At 43.4% G+C, this 24,694-nt stretch overlaps 1 protein-coding gene and 1 long non-coding RNA gene across 7 annotated transcripts in view; one reads left to right on the top strand and one right to left on the bottom strand.

Moving 5' to 3' along the window:
* Positions 1–5,019, bottom strand: part of SPATA6 (spermatogenesis associated 6) — a 131,954-nt gene extending 126,935 nt beyond the window's left edge. For 3 of the 5 annotated variants that reach the window (XM_087445976.1, XM_004438524.3, XM_014793833.2), the window contains exon 1: positions 4,809–5,018. In XM_087445976.1, the coding sequence (XP_087302102.1) occupies positions 4,809–4,859 (51 nt within the window). In that variant the 5' untranslated portion in view covers positions 4,860–5,018. Of the gene's footprint in view, positions 1–4,808 lie in introns of all 5 variants that reach the window. The other 2 variants (XM_087445977.1, XM_087445978.1) reach the window with 1 other exon arrangement.
* LOC147914049 (uncharacterized) overlaps positions 4,549–24,694 on the top strand; it is a 74,815-nt gene continuing 54,669 nt past the window's right edge. The window contains exons 1-2 of one of the 2 annotated variants that reach the window (XR_015555753.1): positions 4,549–4,676; positions 5,404–6,216. This is a non-coding gene — a long non-coding RNA (uncharacterized LOC147914049). Of the gene's footprint in view, positions 4,677–5,403; positions 6,217–24,694 lie in introns of those variants that run through there. The other variant, XR_015555754.1, reaches the window with a different exon arrangement.

Below are 24,694 nucleotides of genomic sequence, written 5' to 3'. Positions count from 1 at the left end.
GGGTGCAGACCTACACACTGCTCATCAAGCCATGCTTTGGTGGTGTCCCATACACAAAACAGAGGAAGACTGGCACAGATGTCAGCTCAGGGCCAATCTTCCTCATCAAAAAAAAAAAAAAAAGCCAAGAGATGATAAGTGTTGGCAAGGGTATGGAGAAAAGGGAACTCTAATGCACTGTTGATGGGAATGCAAATTGGGTACAGCTACTATAGAAAACGGTATGGAGGTTCCTCAACAAATTAAAAACAGAACTGCCATATGATTCAGCAATCTAACTTCCGGGTATATATCCAAAGGAATTGAAATCAGGATCTCATAGAGACATCTGCACTCCCATGTTCATTACAGTATTACTCACAATAGCCAAGATATGAAAACAACCTAAGTGTCCATCAAGAGATGAATGGATAAAGAATATATATATAACGTAATATGATTCAGCCATGAGAAAGGGGGAAATCCTGTTGTTTGCAACAACTTGGATGGACCTTGAGGGTGTTATGCTAAGTGAAATAAATCAGACAGAGAAAGTCAAATGCTGTATGATATTACTTATATGTGGAATCTAAAAAGAACAAACTCAGAGAAACAGAGTAGAGTAGTGGTTACCAAGGGTTGGGATGGGGGTGAATGGGGAGTCATCGGTCAAAGGGTATAAACTCCCAATTATAAAATTAAGAAGTTTGGGGCCGGCACCGTGGCTTAGCGGTTAAGTGCCCGCGCTCCACTGCTCGCAGCCCAGGTTCGGATCCCGGGTGCGCACCGACACACCGCTTCTCCGGCCATGCTGAGGCCGCATCCCACATACAGCAACTAGAAGCATGTGCAACTATGACATACAACTATCTACTGGGGCTTTAGGGGGGAAAAAAAAGTGTTTAAAAAAAAATAAAATTAACAAGTTTGGGTATTTAATGTGTAACATGGTGATTATAGCTAATAATACTATTTTATATACTCGAATGTTGCTAAGGGAATAGATCTTTAATGGTAACTGTGTGACAAGATGGAGGTGGAAACTAATACTATGGTGGTAATCGTTTTACAATTTGTAAATGTATCAAAGCAACATGTTGTACACCTTAAACTTATACAATGTTATGTGCCAATTATATCTCAGTAAAGCTGGGAGAAAAACAATAAAATGGATAAAGAACTATTGCCTCACAAAATGACAGAAATAAATTCTCACAAAGAAGTTAGACATAAAAAAGTTCACACTTGAGAAGAGATTTCAAAAGTCCACACTATGCTGTGATACAAGTCATGATGGTGCTTACCTCTGGGAGGGGAAGGGGGGCAGGTGGAATGGCTGGGAGGGACAGAGCACCAGGGAGCAATCTCGGGTGCTGAGAATAGTCTCAATTATGATCTGGGTGGTGATTACACCCTTAGAATTTGTACACTTTCTGAATATATGCTATAGTTCCATAAAAAGTTAACTTAAGAAAGCAATAGAACTCTTTGTTTACCAGTGTCAAAAAAAAAAAAAGGCATTTATTAAAGAGATCAAAAAATAAGTGAAAAAATTAGCTTCAACTAGAAGATCTTTAAAATTTACATTACATATAACCAACAGGTTAGCATCCAAAATATATTCAAGGAGATGAAAAAAAAAAAAAAACTCTTACATTACAAGGGTAAAGGATATAAACCGGCTATTGACAGAAGAGGAAACCTCTAGGACTGGAAATTGGAGGTGTGCAGTCACAATCCAGGGAGCGCCTGGAGCCACCAGAAGCTGAAGGAACCAGGAAGGACTTCCCCCACCCCCACCCCCACTGCCTTCTGAGGGCGTGTTGCCCCAACTATACCTTCATTTTGGACTTCTGGCCTGCAGAAATGCAACAGAATAAACTTCTGTTGTTTTAAGACATCAAGTTTGTAGAATATTGTTACAGTAGCCCTAGGAAACTAATACAACTCCCTAAGACTCAGTAGCTCCATTTCTAAATCTATTCCCTAGAGCACTGGGTCTCTATTCTATAAGATCTAAAACCCTCTTTTTAGAACAAATAGTTTGCAATTTACCTATACACGTAACTAAAAAATAAACCAATGCCCTAACTGAAAATACAGAAATAATTTACAATAAAATATATATTTCTACATGTAAATGCTCAGGCAGGACTAAGGTAGAAGATACCATATTTGCACCTATACGCAGAACCTTCCAACTATTTTCTATGTTTGAAAAATGTCTATAAAAAGTTGAAGGAAAAAGAATATGTCAACTTTTATAGATATAGAGTGATCTCCAGGATACACTAAAGAAAAACAGCAAAGTGCAGAATAGTTTCTATGTTACCCACTGTGTAAGGAAGGAAGGAAAGTAAAAAAAACATATGTGAGGGGAGTGTAGTGTGTGTGTATCTATGTAAGGTTATATCACAAAAGGAAACACTGGAGGAATAAATCAGAAACCAATAAAATGGTTACCTAGAGCAGAGAAGTATGGGGGGAAATAGGTTTGAGGAGACAGGGCTGGAAGTCAGACTTCTCTTAGTATATTATTTTATATAGTTTTGACTTTTATACCATATAAATGTAAAAAATTAAACTAAATTAAGAAAAAACTAAAATTGAAAAATGATGTTGAAAACATCTATGATCATAAATTCCTCTATTCAATCAAAGCCAAATTAATCAAGCTTGTTTAACTTCTGTGGTTATTAATAGTCTTTTTTGCTCCTTCTGAGCATTAGAGCCATTTAACAGGGCTTTTGCCAGTCAGAAAGCACCTTGTTGCAGATCTGCCCCTTAATAGCTGTGCAACCCTAGAAAAATAATTAGCCATGCTAAGCCTCGATGATTTTCTCACCTGTAAAAAGGAATTAAATCCAATGATAGCTAAGATTTCTTAGAACTGTAAAATTCTGTGACTCAAATGTTTGTTGAAAAAAATTAAATAGGAATGTTTCCACCTGCATAATTTCTTAAGCCTCGATAAACAACAAAGCTCCATTGTACAGTCTTTCACTTTCTGCTGTACAACTAATACTGAGGAGAAAGGGCAGGGAAATAAAATTTATTTCTCCGACTCCTTGAGGCAGTAATCAGTCACACCAAAGTCCTTCCTCTTGGAAGGTCTGCATCGCCAAAGCAGGGGAGAGGCAGGCAGCCTGTGCGGCAGCTGCACTCAGCAGGCTGCAAAGGCCGGCCGGTTAGCAGAGGAGGAAGCGGCAGCCGGTAACAGTCTGGGGAGGCTGCACTCCGGAGCAGTTTTACTAACTGCCGGGGCCGAGCGGTTTAGGAAGCTTCATGTAGTCTTTTGCTAAACAAATCTTACTTTACAAAAAAGTTGCCACACTTTGGCAGCTATGGGAGGAAAACAGCTGAAACTAAGGCTATAGAGTTTCCGAGGCAGCAGAGAGAAACTTCTCGGCAGGCTTCAAGACAAACTGAGTGCCAGAAACTTTCTGCTCCTCCAGCCCTCCCAACACTGCCCCCCTCAGCCCTCCCTTCTTGAAGACCTAACAAAAGACCTAAACCAGTCTCGTGACTTCCCTGGAGAGTTCCTGGACTGCGCCGCAGCGGCCTCATTTTACTGCGAGGAAGGCCAGCCAGGAACGGGGGGATGCTGCAGGGGTGGGCTAAGTGGAGAGAAGCCGGGCCACAGGGTGCGGAAGGAAGCGGGGAGGCTTCTGGGTGCAGCACCAGGGGAGCGGTGTTGGATATTTAAGTACCCCCACCCATCCACGCCCAGTTTTACTGGAAGGTCACAGAGAAGCCTGAGCTGAAAGAAGCCTTAGGTAGAAGGAGAGAAAAGGGACTAAAGGATGAATTTCGGTTCCACACTGCTTGTAGGTCTAAAATGGGGGTATGGAAAGGCTCTTTGGGGATTTCCTCTAGAAGAGAAGCTGGAGCTGTCATCTGAAGAGAACAGTGAGCGGGTTCTCTGAAGGAGGAAGGGGTAGGAGTGGAGAAACCCTTGGAAGGGTCTTCTGAGATTACTAAGAGGGATGGAGTTTTCTCCTAGCACGAGGCCCAAGCCCTTCACTGGAGGAAGGCCGTGCGGGTTCTCCGCCCCAGCTGGGCTTCCACAGCAGGGCGGGGGCAGGAGCCTCTTCAGCAAGTGTGGGAGTGGACGGGTGGGGCTGCAGGTCCTCTCCAGCAAGTTTAGAGAACTAAAAGGCGGGGCCTTTCTTAAAGCGCCGGGAGGGACACGGGATCCCTCTTGGCGCCGCAGGATCTGGGGATTGGAGGGGCCTGAAATCGCTTCTGAGGGGTCGGCCCTGGGGGGCGATGGCAGGGTTCCTAGGGCAATGATGACATATTCCTGTTGCTGCGTGTGGGATTCCACATTGAAGACTGAGAGTAAAGGCCCCTTCACTGGTCAGAAGCTTGGACGTTTGTCTGCAAAAGTCGGCCTGCAGTGATTAGGAAGGAAACATCCCGCACTGAAGACCGGGGAGACGCGCCAGTAATACTCTCACTACGGGAACAGGCGCCGAGAACAGGAACGTAAAGAGAAACCCCCAAATCCTGGAAAGTCAGGGGCGGGGGGGGGGGGCGGTTCTGAAGCGGTTTGGAAAGGGTGTGAAGGACCCGGAGCTGGAAGCTGGGATGCAGCGAGAGCGGAGGCGGGGTCAGACCTCTGCACGCTGGACTGGAGGCGCGCCGGGCTCGGAGGCGGGGAAGACCGAGGGGACGCGGGGTCAAGGCTCCCCAGGGTGAGTCGGGGGGTGAAGGAGGGTTTGAGATGACTCGGGGTTCTCGAAGGTGAACAGAGGAGGCGTCCCGAGTGAATCCCGGGGGCGCCCTGACCCCCGGGCGGCGGGGGCTGGGGCGCGACCGGTACTCACAGAGCGGATCTCCAGCGCCAGGGCGCATTGCAGCGCCTTCACCTTCGGCATCTGCTCGGGGTGGGGCGGCGGGGAGGGACCCCGGCCGCGGGCCCGAGCGACGAGGGGAGACGCGGGGCGGGGCGGGGTCGGGGAGGAGAGAGGCGGCGGCGGCGGCGGCGGCAGCTGTGGCCCCCAGGCCGGGGCCCGCGGTCCAGCCTGGGTCCCGCCGGAGCAGCAGCAGTGCGCGGGGCGCGGACCCGTTGTCATGGCAGCCAGAAGGCGTGGGACCGGAAGAGAGGCCGGGCGGGGACGCGCCGGAGCCGCCGCGCGAGGGCGAGCGGTAGGGGGCGGAGCGCGGCGTGAGGGGCGGGGCTTCCGAAGGGGCGGGGCAGATCGTCTGTGACGTCAAACTATGGGCCCAAAGCAGACAAGGGAGAGAATAGCTGTTTGTGTAGTGGGACAGTGCACTGGTGAGGGGCTTGCACTCAGGAAACCTGAGTTCCATAGTGGTGATGGCACCTTGGGCTAGTGGCGTCCCTCTGCACCTCAGGTTCCCCAACTGTAAAAGAATAATTATTATTATTGATTCTCTTATTTGAATTTCACCATACAGTTAACAAAGCCAGCATGAGGAAACTGAGGATTAGAGAGGAGACCTGCCCAAGTCAAAGGCAGAACCAGGACTGGAAGCCAGGAGCTCTAAAGTAAAACCCCAGCTGCTTCCCTGAGAAGAGGGGCTTGAATCAGATCGTCATGTTCCTCTTCCTAGTCTCCAATTCTGTGATTCTCTCTGTTAGTGCATCCCCCTCTCCCTTCAAGGTTTCCTAGCTGATTCACCTGTGTATGCATCTCAATGTATATCGCTGAAACTACGCTGTCCCTGAAAGACCAACAATAAAACCAGTTGCAAAGGGCCTGGGCTGTAGACCATCAAAGATGAAAAGAATCTAAGAGATTGCTCAATCCAATCGTTTTCAAAATTATTTTTATTGAGAAGTATATTATACATACAGAAGTGTATAAAACATGTTCATCTTCAATGCTAACAAAAAGTGAATACTTGTACAACTAACACCCAGGTTAAGAAACAGAACATTACTAGCACCTTAGAAATGCCCCAACCATTGTATTGCCTTCCTTGCCCTGGAAGTAACCATGACCCTGACTTTTGTTATAATAATGCCCTTGCTTTTCTAAATACTTTTTCTATTCATGTATGCATTTCTAAACAAGATATTGTCTGATTTTTTCATGTTATTGGTGTTATATAAATGAAGTTAATACTATACGTATTTTCCTGTGACTTGCTTCTCTCACTATTATGTTGTGGGATTCACCCAGTGTTGATGCTGTGTAGTTGAAGTTTTTTCCATTGTTGGACAGTACTCTAATATATGAATATATATTGATTTACTTATGCTTTCCATTACTGGTGGTCATTTGTACTATTTCCATTGTTAGCTATTATTAACAATGTCATTAGGGACATCCTAGTACATGTCTACTAGTGCACGTGTGCTGGAGTGGAAGTGGTTTGACTGGGTATTAGGTTTTGCACATGTGGGGCTTTAAGAGGTAATGCCGCACCATTTTCCAAAAAAGTTGTACTAATTTATGTTCCTGCCAGGAGTGTACAAGAATTCTTATTTTTCTACATCCTCACCAACATTTGAGTATTGTTTGGATTTTTAATTTTTGTATATTTTTGGGTGTGTGTAGTCTAGTATCTCATCATAGATTTATTTTGCATCTCATTATTATTGAGATTGAGCACCTTTTTACGGTTTTATTAGTCTTTCCATTTTCTCCTTGAATTGCCTAGTAGTTCCCTTGCCCATTTTTCCATTAGATTATTTCTCTCTCACACTGATTTGTAGGAGCTCTTTATATATTCTAGATACTAAGCTTTGTCTATTACATGTGTTGCAAATATCTTCCCCAGTTTGTGCTTGAGTTTTTTAATTTTCCATATAGTGTATGACGAACAGAAGAGAAATTAAGCCATTGAGTATGAGTATTCTTAGTTTGACCAAATAATTCCAAGTTGCTGGCCAGAATGCCACATGTCTACACTCCACCACCAATGCTTGGGGGTTATTATGCCCCCACATTCTTCCCAATTTTGGCATCATCAAGCTTTCTTGTTTTACCTGGTATAACAGATTTAAAGTACCATATCACTATTAAATTTCTCAGATTACTGATGAGTCTGAGCATATCTTTACATGTTTATAAGATTTTCTGCTTTTTTTACTATAAACTGCTCATATCCTTTTCCCGTTTTCTATTGGAGTTTTTGTCTTTCTTACAGGCGTTCTTGTGTATTCTAGTTATTAATCTCTTGTCAGTTTTAGACACGCAAATGTTTTCTCCCTTTTTCATCTGTTTATAAACTTTGTCCAGGGTGTACTTCAGTTCATAGAAATAGCCAACTTTCGGGCCGGCCCCGTGGCTTAGCGGTTAAGTGCTCGCGCTCCGCTGCTGGCGGCCCGGGTTCGCATCCCGGGCGCGCACTGGGGCACTGCTTCTCTGGCCATGCTGGGGCCGTGTCCCACATACAGCAACTGGAAGGATGTGCAACTATGACATACAACTATCTACTGGGGCTTTGGGGGAAAAATAAATAAATTAAAAAAAAGAAATAGCCAACTTTGATGTAAATCAATCATTTTTGCTGTATATTTTGTGTTTCTGTTTCTGACATTTTAAGAAGTCTTCCCCACTCCTAGGTGACAGAAATATTTCCTCTATTTGTCCTATCAACTTCTTAGTTTTAACCTTCACATTTTGACGTTCAGTCCATCAAGACTCAGTCTTTGTACATGATGTTAGACAGGAATCCAAGATCCACTCGTTGTTTCCTCTAGAGAGTGAGCTAGATTTCCCAACAATGTCTACTAAACATTCTATACTTCCCCTCATTGATTTGTGGCACGACCTATATCATATATTAACTACCTAGAGTTCTGTCTTCGAGCTTTCTATTCTGTTCCAGTGTTCTATTTGTCTGTTCTTACAACAGTATCACACTGCTTTATTACTGTGACTTCTTAATATACTGTTTGGCAAGTCTCTCTCTCTTTTTTTTATGAGCTTGATTTAGCTATTTGCGATGTTTTATTATTTTAGAGTAAGTTTGTCAAGTTCCTCAAACAGTCCAACTGGAATTTTTATTGTGATACATCAAATTTATAGACTAATTTGGGGAATTGACATCTTTGGAATAGTGCATCATCCCATCCAAGAACATAAAATGTTTCTCCATTCATCAGATCATCTTCTATGTCCTTTACTAGAGTTTCAAGTTTTCTGCATGAGAGTCCTACTTAATTCCTAGGTAGTATTTAATTATAGCTTTTTGTTTATACTATTGAGAATAGTTTCTTATTTTTCATTATATTTACTAGTTTGTTATTGCAACTATAGAGAAAAAATTTATTTTTATAGGTTGATCTAGCAAATCTGTTAAACTCTTTCTGATTGAATAGTTTATCTGTTTTTTCCATTGTTATTGTTGATATTTTTCTCATAGAGATGATAAGCACTCCATTGAGTTTCTATTGCTACCATAACCAATTACCACAAACTTGGAGGCTAAAATAACACAAATTTATTATCTTACATTCTGTAGGTAAGAAGTCTAACACAGGTCTTGCTGGGCTAAAATCAAGGGGTCAGCTGGGTTCCTTTCTGGAGGCTCTAGAGGAGAATCTGTTTCCTTTCCTTTTCCAGTTTTCAGAGGCCACCAGCATCCCTTGGCTTATGGTCCCCTTTCCTCCATCTTCAAAGCCAGCAATGGCAAGTCAAATCTTTCTCATATTGCATCACTCTGACCTACTCTTCTACCTCTCTCTTCCACTTGTAAGGATACTTGTGATTATATTGAGCCTACTTAGATAATCTTCTTTTCTTAAGGTCAGGTGATTAGCAACTGTAATTCCATCTGCAACCTTAATTCTCTCTTTGCCATGTAAGATAACGTAGTCACAGGTTCCAGGGATTAGGATATGGACATCTTTGAGGGATAATTAATCTGCCTACCACAAGCACCAAAAAGAATAACAATTGTAGTGCATTGAAACACATCAGATGTGTTAAAAATCCATGAGTCGGTAATGTTACTCAAAGGAGAAAGAAAGCATTAGTCAGCTGTGGATGATTTAAGAACCAACTCACTCTGAAAACTGATAAATAAAAAGAAAGAATCAACCATTCATCGTGAATGTTTGTTGTTTGAACTATACCTCAGGATGACCAAAGAGTTGATGGGTTTTCTTTATAGAAAACTCCTGGCTATAAATAAACAGGAATGAAGAATTTGAATATTCATGGCTGCTAAAACCATTAGTGAAAAGCTGATGAGGAATTTTATAATGGGTAGGTCAGTCTGACAAGATTTTGTAATCATAACATTACAAAAAGAGAGAGAATCAGACATTATATCCCTTCTGAGGTGGTACAGTTAGGAGTACACAGCACCACCTTTCATGCCAAAAAATCCAACTTGAACCTGACCGAGCATCCAAATATATCAGCAATGTACAAGGAATACAATAGTCAAAGTAACGAACTTGTTAAACAAAACCATAGGGATGCAAGCAGCAAAATAAAGACAATATTATTTCTTCAACAAATATATTGCAAAGGAAAAAAAAGAAGAGAGACTGTATTAAAAAAGGACTAAAGAGACATAATCTAATATAAAATGTTTATGAGACAATAGGGGAAATTTGAATGCTGACTGGACATATGATAATCTTTGATAAATATTTTAGGAATGATAATGGTACTGGGGTCCTGTTCTTTAAAAAAAGGCCCCTTTTAAAAAGTCATATACACTGAAGTATTTATGGATGAAATATGATATCTGGGATTTCCTTCAAACACTCCAGTGGTGGTGGGAGGTGGAAGTGGTGGGAGGTGGGAGTGGTGGGAGGTGGGAGTGGTGGAGAGTGGGTGAGAGTATGATTGGAACAAATTAGCCATGTAATTGCTGATGACAGGTATGCTAGAATTCATTATACTATTTTTCTACTTTTGTATGTTTAGTTCCATATTAATTCATACAAAAATAGGTATTGAACAGTGTCAAATGCTCTTTCTACACTGATTATTGAGATAATCATATGAGCTTTCAACTTGAGCTTATTTATGATGTGAGTTACATTGATAGGTTTTTCTGGTGGTGTACCTTCCTCATAGTCCCATACTAGGCTATTTTGTGAATATGCTTTTGTATTATGTTATCTAATATTTTATTTAGGTTTTTGTTCATAAGAGAATTGGACCTATAATTTTCTTTTCTTTATTGTCCTTTCTCAGTTTTGGAATCTAGATTATGCTGGCTTTTAAAATAAGAGCATATATCAGACCATTTCCTTGCTCCTGTCCACAGGTCTCTGATGTTCTCTTTGTTTTTCTTCAGTCTTTTTTTCTCAGATTCTTCAGAGGGTATCATTTTTATTGATCTATCTTCAAGGTAACTGACTCTTTCTTCTGCCATCTCCAATATGCTGTTAAGCCCATCTAGTGTATTTTTCATTTCAGTTAATGTTTTATTCAGTTCTAAAATTTCCATTTGGTCTTTTTCTTAGTTGCTACATGTCTGCTGGGATTCCCTATTTGTTCACTCATTAGGACCATATTTTCCTTTACTCTTTGAACATATTTTCCTTTAATTCTTTGGGCATGTTTACAATAGCTGCTTTAAAGTCTTTTTATGCTATATCCAACATCTGTGCCATGTTGAGTTCTTTTTCTCATACTTGCATGTTTTCATGACTGTGGATCACATTTTTGTTTCTCTGTATATGTAGTGATTTTTTTTAATTGAATACTGGATGTTTTGAATAACGCATTGTAAGACCCTGGATTCTATTATCTTTCTGTGAAGAGTGTTGATTCTTGTTTTAGCACACAGTTTAATTACTGGCCAATTACCTTAAACTTGTGCTGACTTAGCAATACAGTTTGTTAGTGCAGATATGTGGGAAGCCCAAGAGGGTTTTAAAGCCCTTCTAACTTGATAGGACTCAGCTTCCAAACTGTTTCTCCTATGGGTTTTGTCCGGCTTGGTTATAGACTTTGTTAAGGCAAGTCTAGTGTAGGCCTTACTGTAGGGTATGGTCCTTTCCGCTAGAGTGGAGCCTTTCTGATGTATCAGCTGGATTCCAGGAGTATTAACAAAGTGTCAAAAAGATCTCTCCACAGTGGAAGGCTCAGAACTCCAATGTCCCCCAGCACTGTTTGATCTCAAGTATCTCAGTTCTGCTCCCAACCCTGTAGTAGCTGCTAATGGACAAGTCTCAAGTGGTTTCACGCTGTAAATGTAAAGCTCATCCCTCAGCCCTGAACTTTTGGGGAGACCCCATATAGGTTTCTGGGCTCTCTCTGCACAGCTCCTGTCTTAGTCAGTTTGGGCTGCTGTAACAGAACACCATAGACTGAGTGGCTTATAAACAACAGAAATTTATTTCTCACAATTCTGGAGGCTGGAAGTCAATATCAGGGTGTCAGTAGGGTTGGGTTCCAGGTTGCAGATGGCTGTTTTCTTCTTGTATCCTCACACGATGGAGTGGATGAGAGAGCTCTCTGGGGTCTCTTTTATAAAAGCATGAATCCCATTCCTGAGGGCTCGGCCCTCATGACCTAATCACCTCTTACAGTCCCCACCCACAAATACCATCACATTAGGGGTTTAGGATTTCAACACATGAGTTGGAGGAGACACAAACATTCAGTCTATAGCAACTAGTTTGAAGGTGTTCCCTCTGTTATAGCCTTCAAGTTTCAGCCTCATACAAAAATTCAGCTGCCAATTTTAAGCCCCAGGCACAGAATTTTTGGTGAAAATTCTAATAGGCCTGAATAGCAGCTTTGTGAATGGCACCACCATAATTAACAATGTCTCAGGAAGATTTATAATTGCAGGCAGCAGATAAAACAGAAATAGTACTGCTTCTGCACTTTCCCTCCTTTTATCCTCTATGAAATTTTATGGGAAATCAGTCCAATAAAAAATGTAAGCTCTTAATCTTTCCCAGAAATCCTACCTCATTTGATGAATACTTTGAGGGAATAAATTAGAGCATTTTTTTTTTCTTTTATACAGTCTACTTTGCATTTATGAAGTGAGGATGGTAACTCAGACTCTCTGGCCAAATGGTCAGAAGGTCTGTTGTCTTTCATTCATGTTCAGTCTCCGTAAGGGAAATGATTTCCAACAAAGTCAGTGTCTTCTTTAGTTACAAGACTATTAACAATAATAATAGCCATAGTAACCATTCCGTGACAGTACATCATATATCAGGCACAATACAAGATACTTTATATACATAATTCTATATCTCACACATCTCTCTCTACAAGGTAAATATTTATATTCCCATTTAACAAATGAGGAAACCAGCTCAGCGTAATTTAACTTGTCCATGCTCACACACAGATCATATCTGGCACAGCAGGAATTTGAACCTAAGTCTGCCCTACTTCAAAGGCAGCCTTCTTTCTGCTATAAAATGCTGCCTTTCATTATTTATTATTTTAATATTATCAATAACAAACATACCAATTAGTTTAAAATACAACTAAATAATCATAATAGTAATTTTTATATTATATTAATAGATGTTATATATATCATGATCTGAATAGAAATTTTTGTTTCTGAAAGAATGTTTTTGTCACTTAAGTTAATTCTCAAAATGATTCTGTCAATTTTAAAGGAGAACAATTTTTAAATCTAACACTAGACTGTGGGCTTATTTATCACTGAGAATGGTATGGAAGGTTTAAGAGAAACAAAACTTTTAAAATTTCTGATGTAGCTTGGGATGAAAAGATAAAGCAGGAATCACCCTATAGTAAGAATTTTCTTATATAGAATAGTATGAATTGTACCCTTTGGAAAAATGTGTCTGGGTTTGAAATGTATTATGCAACGAGAATAATACATACTCAAAAGAATGTTTTGTTTTATTAATCTTGTCTCCCTATGTAAGATATGCTAGTTAGATGGCCATTCCTCTGACTGAATTTTAGAAAGTAATAAGCCAATGAGGAATCACTTCCAATTCCTCATATAACAGCCTTAGGGAAAATGGACATGTAATAAGCCAGCTTGCTTTTGAAAAACAAGAGGTGGGATGGGAAGGCACAGTGTCAAGTTCTGAGCTCTAGTTACAGATTGAGTCTGCTGCAATTGGGCATTACTTCCAACCTGGCAGACGGCCTCCTGAGACTCGACCCAACTGTCTCCATTTCAGGAAAGATAAGGACCTGGGCAACTGCACCAGCGTCCCCAAAGGGCTGGTAGCAATGCATCGACTGTAAGCCTCATCCATTCTAGGGAAGAATTTCTGAATGAGGAAGGGGCCTCTGGTGGTGTTGGAGCTAGGTAGTTGTTGGGGGAGGTGGGGGATTCTAATGTAGGTACCATTTATTTTTGTCCACAACTACTAAGCTGTGAGCCCTGGAACACTGAGTACTTGTACAATGAATAACAACTTCCCAAAGACGTCTACGTCCTAATCCCTGGAACCTGTTAATGTTACTTTTTTGGCGAAAGGGACTTTATAGATGTGATCAAGTTAATGATTTTGAGATGGGGGGATTATCCTGGTTTATCCAGGTGGGCCTGATGTAATCACAAGGGAACCAGGCGGGATCAGAGTCAGAAAGAGGGTGATGTGATAACAGAGGCAGAGGGAGAAAAGGTGATGTGGTATGGGGCCATGAGCTGAGACATGAGGACAGCCTTTAGAAAAGGGAAAAGGCAAGGAATGGATGGTCCCTGAGAGACTCCAGAGGAACCAGCCCTGTCAACATCTTGATTTTAGTCTTGTAAGACTCATTTCAGACTTCTAACCTCTAGAACTGTCAGATAATAATTTGTCTTGTTTTAAGCCCCTAAGTTTGTGGTAATTTGTTATAGTGGCACCAGGAAACTAATACAGCACTTGATTGGGTCAAAACTGCAAGAGGGTTAGAAGTTAAACAGGCCAACTGTAAATTTCTTAACCTAGTCCAGAATTAATTTTGCAGCAGAAATTACAAACGTAAATATCATGACACAAATAGTGACCTCAGGAGGACTTTTTATGTCATGCTCGTAGGCAACGATAACTCCTTTATAGTTGGGGGTGGTTTCTTAGCACATTGATAACATTCCTTTTACATCCTTCCCTTGCCACCTGCAAGTTTCAACAAAATTAAATTCTAATACCAGTCCCTAAAAATAGATAAAGCCTGTTCATTGAGAGTGTGGACCAAAATCCTAAGGCCGTATTGGCACCAGAGACTGCCCTCCCCCCACCCCTTGCAGCCCTGGGTATTCCATTCTGGGTATTCTTCCTCAAATGGATGTGCCTGCAAATGTCTTTGGGTGTCTTCATTTTCCCTTGTTCTTATGGGGATGAAGCGTGGCGATGAGTTGGGTCTCTCCCCATTTTCTGAGCAAGATACGCAGCCTGGCCCCTACACTGGAGACTCCCTTTTAACATTGCTTCTTTCTTGGCTTCTATCCATCAGAACAAGGTTGTCTTCTCACTGCTCCTTCAAAGTTCTGAGGGCTTTTTAATAAACAAAGTAAGCGTCTTTTCTTTAATTGGTTTAACCAACTTTTACTTAGAGAAATAATGGTACAACACCTAAAATTAAATATATATCTGGTCCCACTCCAGACACATTAAGTCAGCACCTTTGGGAGTGAGGCCCAGGCATCTACAGTTTAAAACTTTCCCCAGGTGATTACAACCAGGATTGAAAACCACTGGTCTAAGCCAGTCATAAAATTCTTGGCCAAATTTTAATCACCAGTATTATGGGCTAAATTATGTCCCCTAAGATTCATATGTTGAAGTCTTAACCCCCAACCTCAAAATGTGATTGTATTTGGAGATAGAGCCTTTAAAGAGGTAATTAAGGTTAAATGAGGTTACTGGGGGGCCCTAATCCAATGGTGTCCTTATAAGAAGAGGAGATTAGGATACAGACACACACACAGGAAAGACCATGGGAGAGAAGACGGCCATCTACAAGCTAAGGAGAGAGGCCTCAGAAGAAACCAACCTGCCAACACCTTGATCCTGGACTTCCAGCCTCCAGAACTGTCAGAAAATAAATGTCTGTTGTTTAAGCCTCTCAGTCTGTGGCACTTTGTTATGGCAGCCCAAGCAGCCTAATACAGCCAGTAAAAAAAATGATCTCAAATCCTTTTCATCCTAAAAACCCTCATTTCCTGAACTCTGAACATTAGCATGGGCTGTACTTCTCTTTTTTCAAGGGGATAGAAAATCATAATAGCTTTCATCGTAAGAAAATACCAAATACTCAGGTAAATTGCTTTTACTTGCAAATAACAGAAAACTCAATTATTATTGGCTTAAAAAAATAAAGATATCCAATTCTGTCATATACCAAGAAGACTGGAGGTAGTCAGGAGAGGGATCCTGCAGAAGCTCACCTGGTTTGAAAGCCCAGGCCCTTTCTGTTTTTCCATTTCCCTGTCTATAGCACTTGTTTTTTTCTTCACGCTGGTTGCCCACATTCACATCAGGAAAGAGGAGAAAGGGCAGCACCAACAAACTAGAAAGCCATGCCTGTGCCTTTTCATAGGAAAATAAAGATTTTTCCAGAGGTCTCCGAACAGACCTCAGTTTGCTGGGTCACATGGCCTCCTGCAGCTGCAGGGAAGGCTAGAGGTGGAATTCTCACAAATGGGGAAAGGATGTTCATGACTGAGAACCAGTGGTTCTCTCAATCCAGTGGTTCCCAGAATCACCTGGGGAAATTTAACAACTATAGATGCCTGGGCTTCATTCCCAAAGGTTCTGATTATATACGTATGTATATATTATAAAATATGTACGTGTATATATACATTAAATTAAAAATATATATTATACATATTTAACTCTACAGGTGATTCCACTTCATAGACAGGTTGAGAACCACTGGCATGGACCAATTATGGTTCATCCCTTGGTTCCACCTGGAATAAAATTGAGACTCAAATAGCAAGCAAGACAGGGAAAATAATAGGATAGGGATTAACATCACGTGGCAGACACAGCTAGAAATTATTTGCGCATAAAACAGGAAAGATGCAGCTGGGTTTGGGCATATTTGGATACAAGATTAAAATGATCAATCTCTTTCTCCCTTCTCCCCCTCCCTTCCCTTTCATCTCTCTCCACTTCCATCTTCCTCTCTCTCCATCTCTCTTCCATCCCACTCCATTTTTTTCTTCCCTTCATCTCCCTCTCCTTCTATCTCTAGCACATCTTCATAACCAAGGTTAGATACTCATAAGCAGGATTATAAGAAATATTCCCTACAGAACCAAAACAGATCATCCAGTCGTTGGTTGAATGCTTCCAGTGACAGAAAGCTCACTCCCTAACCATTCTGAAGTTCTCTATTACGATGAGACAAAAGCTATCTCCTCAAAGATTCTATTCAGTGATCTATTTAATGGGGTTTGGAGCTGCTTAGAACACATTTGTTCTCTTCTCTCCAGCCCCCATGACATCTTTTCTCCTCCAGGTTTCTCAACTCTGGTTCCTTCAGCCATCCTGCTTCGGCATGGCCTGGATCCCCCTCACCATTCCCCCTCACTCTTCTTTGGCTACACTGTTGAGTGGTCAGGGGCCCTCTTAAGCTGCAGCACCATAGCCTGAATATTGTAATAGGGAGAATCTGCCCAGAGGTTGGGTGACTTGACTGTTCTTGAAGGGGAGAAAGAGGACGTGGAAAATAAAAGCCTCCATTCACAGACATCACCTTGCTGCCTGGCCATGAAGGAGACAGACATGGGTAGACACAAGAACGAGCAGCAGAGTTTAGTATCATGGAAGTCAATAGAAGAAAGAATTTCAGGGATGGAGTGATGACCATCAGTGCCCCATGCTGTTATGGGTTTGGTAAGGTAAGTACTGAAAGTCCTTAATGGGTTTGGAACCTGCTCATTGGTGACCTTCATTAGATGGGTTTCAGTTAATGAATGAATGCCGAATAAGGCCATAGAGACAGCAAGTGCAGAAGAATGAAGAGCTTGTAGACGGCAGTTACACGAGGATATAGTCCAGAAGGTGAGGTCGGGGGTGTGTGTGCGTGTGTGTGTGTGAGTGTGTGCTTAAGGATGGGAGAAGTTTGAGTATGGTTATAGGCTGAGCAAAAAGAGGCAGTAGAGAGTTAGAGGCTGAAAGCAGGGCGCAGGAAGATGATTTTGGAGCTATGTTCTGCAGGACTCAGGAGAGTCTGGGGTTAAGGGCATAGGTGAAGGCATTGGCCTTGAACAGGTAAATTAACACATCTTCTATGGAGCCTAAGGGAAGGAGGCATAATGTGTACATAGAAAAATGGAAGACTCCTTTGAAATGAAGACACAGAAAGATTTGGGGAGATTGCTTTTATAAATTGAAGGAATCTCAGTGCTGATATGTCTGTTGGTCCATTTTTCTCCTCCCTTCATTGAAGTTTTATTGAATCCCTGCCACCCCGCATTGTGGAGATAGAGAAGAATGAAACAAACCTTTGTCCTTGCAGAGCTCCCAGTCTGGACAGAGATGGCTCTGCTCTTCACCTGTTGCTCTCCACAACCAACAGGACCCAGACCAGCACTCCACGTAGGCCATGGGTTAGAGAGAACCACTTTCCTCCTAGCCCACGAAGTCCTATTTCCTTTCAATCTTTCTAGATGTCCTCGATTTCCTAATCATTTTTTCAAAGCTATATATGAGAACACAGCTCACTGGGATGGCTGGACAAGAGAAGAGAAAAAGGAGTCAAAGATAGACTAGGTGGGGAAGAAATAAACTGTTATTTTAAAGCAGATGGCCTAATTCTTCTGGAAAGAACTGTGTGTGTTTGGAAAAATATTTCAAGACTTCTCTACAGGTATGAACAGGGAAACCCAGAGGACATAAGCAGAAGAGCCTAGTGCAGCAGAAAAGAGGACAGAAATGCTTTGCACGTGAGGGGGGATGAGTTCTGAGGTTCGGGTGTCGGGAGGAGGGGAGTCTGAAATGCCTCAGATGTGAGAGGAGACATGAGGGATGGAAGCACCGTTAGAACAAGCAAGGTACATGAGCTCCTAAAATTCATATCTGAATAGAAAAAAAGTCTGAGTTGGGGGTAGAAAGTGAGGTAAAGGCCCTGAACTTCCTGGTGATCCCCTGGGTAATTGTTGGTTTATGCGTCAGGCTGGCCCGTGGCCTGTGAGATCCCTGCAGGCAAGGGCCAGATCTTGGCTATTCTATGCCCAGTAGCTATCATTGTGCCTGGGCAGTTCCAGATTTTGTGAACTCTAAAGCTTATATAATTTGGGGAGGCCCCTTCCAGAAAAAGAATACAACATTTACTAATGGAAAATTAAGTAAAAAAGTGAATATTTATCTAAAATGAGGGAACAAATCACAAATTGAATTTTTAAAAATCTCAAAATCCAGAAAAATCATATCACATTTTTATTAATTAACTGCCTGATATACAGCTATAATACTTTTCTTCCTGAATTTATTTCCTGAATCTTTTCTTTGATCATATCTTCATATAACAACAATTTTTGTAAAATCATTTTCTTTTCAGAGAACAGAAAGACAATTTGGTCTTTCTTCTAGCACAATTGATCAAAATTGGGTTTTTATTTTCCAGAATTCAGAAAAGTTTATGCTAGCTTCACAACTCCTTATTGGTCATGTTTTGTAACTTTTCCACACTGTTGTTCTGGAAACCTGTATCAAGTTTCTTGTGTTAGGTGCGATGAGAATGCAGGGCATTTTGCATTGCCTCATATGGCACTAACCCTGCGCTCTCTGAACTGACAGCACTCCCTCACGGGCTGGTTGCTGACGGCTCTGCCGTAGGGGCCCTGCACCTTTGGGTCACAGCGCTAGGTGAGTCAGTACCTGGGCAGGAGCAGTATTCCTGGAGGCCATGCCTGTACCGGGGAGGGCCAGCAATAACTGAGTTTTACATGGGAGATGACTGAATCACATAAACGTAACCCACTAAACCCAAACTTCAACTTGACCTCCCTTTAGCTGGATCCCCAAAATGCCTATGGCCACTTCATTGCACCATATGTGAAGGCAAGTGAGGTGGGGGGGGGAATTGGAGTGGGAAGAGGCAAGGGTCTTAGAAGACTGCCGTTGCAATCTCGCTTATGCAATTTACAAAAACATGATCAGGTGAACACAGGACTGGGGAAGGGGCTAGTGCAAGTCAGCGCCCTGCAGCCTCTTGAACCTACAATAAATCGTCTGTCACCTGGTGGGCACTGGATGAACAAGTAGACAAGAAAGGGCGGGAAAGGAGGAGGAAGACGAGCGAGCGGGAGCCATAAGCTGCTGCCCGAAAGGAAGGAGACCCGCCACTGCTGCGGTCGCTGAGGTGTGGCGCGGACGCAGCCTGACCTCCGCCGGGAACCTGCTCCGCTCGTCCAGCGGGGCTTCTGCCCTCCCGGGTAGGCTGCTGTCCCCTCTCCTCTTCGCCCCAGCCGTTCCAGCCACACAAGGGCTCTGTTCTCATCACTGAGGAGGAGGTTTGCCGGTCACCAGGCCTCCCTGTGCGCCTCTCGATTTGCAGCGTTTAAAGGGCGTGAAGAGATGCATTCGGAGGCAGGCTTGTAACTCTGCACTTCCCGCAGCGCGAGTCCCCGCTGCAACGTCCGCGCCGCCAGCAACCGCCGAGCACAGCCGGGCGGACGGCAGCGTTTGCCCCACGAAACACTCGACACTGTGCCAATAAACCGTAAGAGGAGAAGACAGCCCCTGTCTACTTTGAAGTTACAGGGCAGCTTCGGAATGCGCTGACCAAAGCCAAATGGGCCGCCGGCTCCGTGCGATTCTAGTCCCCAGCCCTGCGATGAACACTACAGTGAGCAGCAGAGCGGGCCGCCGGCTCAAGTCCCCGCTCGGCAGGGCCGCTGGGATCTCCCCTGCCGGGTCCCTCCCTTCCCCGCTGGGGTTGGGGGTAAGGATGTCCTGGCACCACGGGAGCCGTCCGGCCATGGGCGCCACGGTCCCTCTCCACTACACCTCTTTGTCGCCTTGTCGTCAACTGGGGCTACTCCCTGTGCCGAGAACACAGCCCCGAGCCTCTGCTGCCAGTGCATCCTCTAGAGCCCTTTCTTCACTCGCACCCTTCTGTCCCCGTCCTCCCTGTAACATAAGTCCTGGAAGCCGCGTCTCTCCAGCCAGTGACAACGCCCCCTCCTTCAGAGGGTCTGGCAACCTACTGAAAACAGCTGCAGTAGCCCCCCAGGGGATGTTCGGAAAGCACCAAACCATATATACACTGCTTTTTCCCACACATACATAATTTTAGGTACCTCGGCAAAACCAGCAGAACTGCTTTTTCCTTCCTCACAATTTCGAGGATAGGAGATCCCTTCTTACACGGCAGGTCTCAGCAACCTCAGCATAGGATATTTTCCCTCTCCCTATTGTCAGAACTTTCACCTTTTCACTTAAAGGAAGCACTTTACGGCGTCTCTGGCATATCCGAATTGCTAGCATCACTACTCTTGCACTTTGGGGCCATTATTAAGTAAAATAAGTGTTACTTGAACACAAGCACTGTGATACCATGACAGCCGATGTGATAATGGGGACCACTACTAAGCGACTAACCAACCAGGGGGTAGAGTATACAGCGTTGGATACACTGGACGGAGGGGTGATTCACATCCCCGGCTGGGTGGAGCAGGATGGCGTGAGATTTCATCACCCTGCTCAGAATGGCACTCAATTTAAAACTTATAAATTGTTTATTTCTGGAATTTTCCATTTAATACTTTGGGACCACAGTTGACCATGGGTAAGTGAAACCGCAGAAAGTGAAACTGCGGATAAGGGGGGACTACTGTAATCTACCAAAGGTACATGCCCTTTCCGATTTTCATATACGTTCTTGACGCGTGGGGGTCATGTTATCCAGGGCCAAGGTGGAAGAGAGTTGAATGGCAGCATGCACTATCAGGTGCAAAACATGATTCCTCCCTGCCAACCCACAAGCCTGCAAAAATTCCAAGACAGGAGTCCTAGGCCTCCTACTTTAGGGTGAGTTCCTTGAAAACCTGCGGATCCTGCTTGAGGGCATCCTGTGAGAGCCAATTTGAAGATTCAGGTGCCTGGAATCTGGGCTCAGCCCTCAGTTTCCAGCCAGAGGCACTGTTTCTCCCAGGAGGCCGGGGAGTCCTTGTGTGAACAGGATTCCTGGAAGCTCGGATCTCGCAGAGCTGCTGTCTTAGTTTGGGTTCCCCCAGCCCCTCAGACAATTATTTGAGTGTAAGTAGTTTATTGAGGCAGTGATCCCAGGAAACTAGTCAGAGAAGGAAGGAGGCCAGTAAAGGGCCCCTTTTCAAGCAGGTTACCATCACGGGCAGCTGGAGCATAATCCCACTCAGAGCCAGGGCAGAAGATACACATTAGAGTTATCCCGTCCCAGGGGTAGAAATCTTAGGCCCTTATCTACCCATTCCCGCCAGCCATTGGTTGAGAGTGTTAATTCCAGCCTTTCTGGCGTGCCCTGTGGGTGGAGTGGGCTCCGGCAGCAAGAGAAAGCAGAGAATGCCAGGTGCTGGCAGTTGGAAGTCCGGAGGGTGAGCACAGACCTGGTTCACACGAGCTAATAGGGGCGGGACACGGACCTGGAGGGGGCAGTTCCCAAGGTGGACAAGCAGGACCCTCTCTTGATCCATACAGAAGGCCACAACCAAGGAAAAGTAGTTTGCGTGCCCTTCAGCCTGTGATGATTGTAATCTACCCAGTAAGGAACAGCTAAGACGTAGGAAATGGACCAGTCCTATATCCCTAGGCCTCTGGGCCCTGAAGAGGGTAAGGCAGGGAGCTGGGGTTTAGGACAGAAATCCTAGTTCAAAAGGGAATTGGGGTGGGAAGGAAGGGAAACTGAGGCATACATCCACATTACTCTAGATAAGTCGTTCTCCCTGAGAATGATATCACCCGTAGGTGTTTCAGGAATTTATGGGTCTCTTAAAAATGGCTATCACAACAATTGGGGGTGCTCCTGACACTTAGTGGGAAATATTCAGAAATGCCAGGTGGTCCTACACAATGAAGAATTGTCCAGCATCCCCAAATCCTACCTCTTCACATATTCTTATAGGTGAAAAGCTTATTTATAAATATCTAACTTCATTTCACATAAACTCAGTGTTTTTTGCATAATTTTAATACAGAGCAGTTTTTCCAGGAATAATGCAACTTTTCTTTTTTTTTTTTTGCTGGGAAGGTTTCACCCTGATCTAACATCTGTTGCCAGTCTTCCTTTCTTTTTCTTTTTCTCCCCAAAGCCCAGTACATAGTATTTTAGTTGTAGGTCCTTCTAGTTCTTCTTTGTGAGCCACGGCCACAGCATGGCTTCCAAGAGACAAGTGGTGTGGTTCCGCGCTGGGGAACTGAACCCGGGCCACCGAAGTGGAGTGCGCTGGACTTTAAACACTAGGCCATCAGGGTTGGCTCACAACTTTCTTTTAAATCAAGAGAAGACTATATTGTGTTCAGAACGCTACCAAGAGTTGTATAAAAGTTTAGAAACGTACATGGCTCTCAGCTAATGGTAGTATTTGAATCACCAGTTCAACACAACTGACGAGTCAGTGTGCACTTGAGTTCTCACACTCAGGGAATTTTGTAGAGAGATAAAAGAGTGTGTACTTCACTATAGTTTTTTATGTAGTTGAGCCAGAGCATCTACATATGGAAATACATGTTATTCTATTATACATTACTCCCCTTTATATAACAGAATTTTTAAAAGTTGTGCATGTAGGCAGGTTATATTTTCTATGAATTTCATATAGAAAAGAAAGTGTAACAAAATGTTTGTCATAAAAAAGGAGCGTGGGGTCTGGTAGGGCTGAGACTCACTGCTCTAAGCGCCTCAGATGAATACCAGGGGGGCAAGAAGAGTCCAGACCCCCTGCTGGTGAGGACCAGCTGCCATCCCAAGCCTCTGATTCTGGAGTTTGCCTTCAGATTTTGGTATCTGCTTTAAAAAGGCTTTCAACAAGTCTGGTAACTTCCAGACAGGAGTAGCTAACGTGTCAATGAATCAGAAAACCTTATCCTAAAAAAAAAAGAAAGGTAGTTGAGAAGGACTGGAGGTATTTACCCTGGAAATGTGCTTCAGAGTGAGCAAAGGTGGGTGAGGGGCCTAAATCCTATCACAGTTTCTGAAGGGCTGACACAGGGCAAACTGGCTCTGAGTGGGGGAGAGGGGAAAGCTAGGACCAGTGGTCACACGACTGGAATGAATGCTTACAAAATATTAGGGGGCAAATACAGTCACTTTTTTTCAAATTAAATAATCAAATTTTCCCTTCCCTCACCCCTTATATGAGTTATTTTCTGGAAGTCCAATATCTCTTTCCTGAGTCTTCCTTTCATTCCTCTGATTGTCTAGAATCAAATCCAAACTGGGATCTATTAGGCTTGCACAGCCAGTTGACAGAACCGCAGCCCGGTGTCCCTCTCCTGCAGTTGCGTCTTTCTCCCACACGGTGGCACTGTTGAAGACAGCCCCGCAGAGTCCAAAAGACGCTGCAGGCCAGCTGCGGAACTGACAGTGATGATTGCCGTGGTTCTTTGAGGAAGGATAACCTTAGCCTAAAGGAAGCCCATACTTTGGCCCTAACGTTTTCAATTCTTAGCATTTGTTCTTTCAGCTTAAACACCCAGCCACCTTTCAAAGAACAAGCCAAGCCTCATTTGCACTGTGACTCTGGTTTCTGACTCTTGAGACCCAAACCTCTGTCCCTTCCCCTCTCCTAGCATATGGGTGTATGACAGCTTTTCCACTTGAATTCTCAAAATACAGAGTCTCATTCTCCCCCTTTCTCAGACCAGTTGCCCTCCTTTCCACAGGTCCCAGCCCATTTCCATTCCTGCCTATTCTGTGGGGTCGGTTTCTCTTATTACACAATCATGGTTACATAATAATTACACCTCTGGAAAAACAGCTTCTCTAGCAGGCGCCTCCTACAATTGATGCCAGGAGGGGGATGGGTTTCAGCTTAATGTAACAAAGAACTTTTACAATCCAAAGCTCTATAACGTCTGCCTCAAGGGGAAGTGAGCTCCTCATCTCCAGAAATACTTAAAAGAGGCTATTGGAGCATCCCCCAGACCAATATCCCAACAGGCGTGCACAACAGAGACAGCTTCTGCCATCACAGTGGTGTGGCTCAGAGAGGACCAGGCTTGCCTGTATTAACTACCAAACCCCTAGTCCCCCAAATGTGCCCACTATCACAGTTTTCCGTCTTGTCAAAACTAATGAGTCACGATTCAAGTAATGTTTTTCCGTGACTCCAAAACCATTTTGCTTAATGAGGTACTAAGTTTTTATAATTAGGCCCAGAAGGAAATGAAGACATGGCCCTTAAGAGCAATAATTATTTCAGTTATTTATGGTAATAAAAAATTGAAAATAGGAATTCTTCCTCAGAATGCAACTTTCTTTTACATATTGCCTAACAGGCAATTACCCTATTAAGGCGGCGTTTCGTTGCTAAAGACATTAATTGAAATGTAAATTAAATGTAAATCAGCTAATTAGATTGCTATGTAATGAACGTGCCGGGCGGGCCTCTCTGATCAGATGCATTTCACTAATAAACAAGCCTTGCATCCGGCCCGACAGCAGCTGGGGCGAAGGGTGCCTGGGCTGTTCCCCGCCAGACTCGGAGGAAGCAGGGAGGGTCTACGTCACCCAGAACTTCAGGAAGAAAGGAGAACAGTTCAGACAGACTCTCAGAAACGGGCTTTCCTCAGGATGCCTTTTGGGCCTCTCTTTTCTTGGTTTCAGGTACAGTGCTTTCAGATGCAAAAGCTAGAAAATTCAACTCAAAGTGGAGCAGGTGAACGGACCATGCAGAA

This window comes from Ceratotherium simum, chromosome 22 (assembly GCF_057802395.1).
Source record: "Ceratotherium simum simum isolate JZ-2026a chromosome 22, ASM5780239v1, whole genome shotgun sequence".
NCBI classification, from domain to species: Eukaryota; Metazoa; Chordata; class Mammalia; order Perissodactyla; family Rhinocerotidae; genus Ceratotherium; species Ceratotherium simum.
This window is presented reverse-complemented; position numbering and strand designations above follow the sequence as displayed.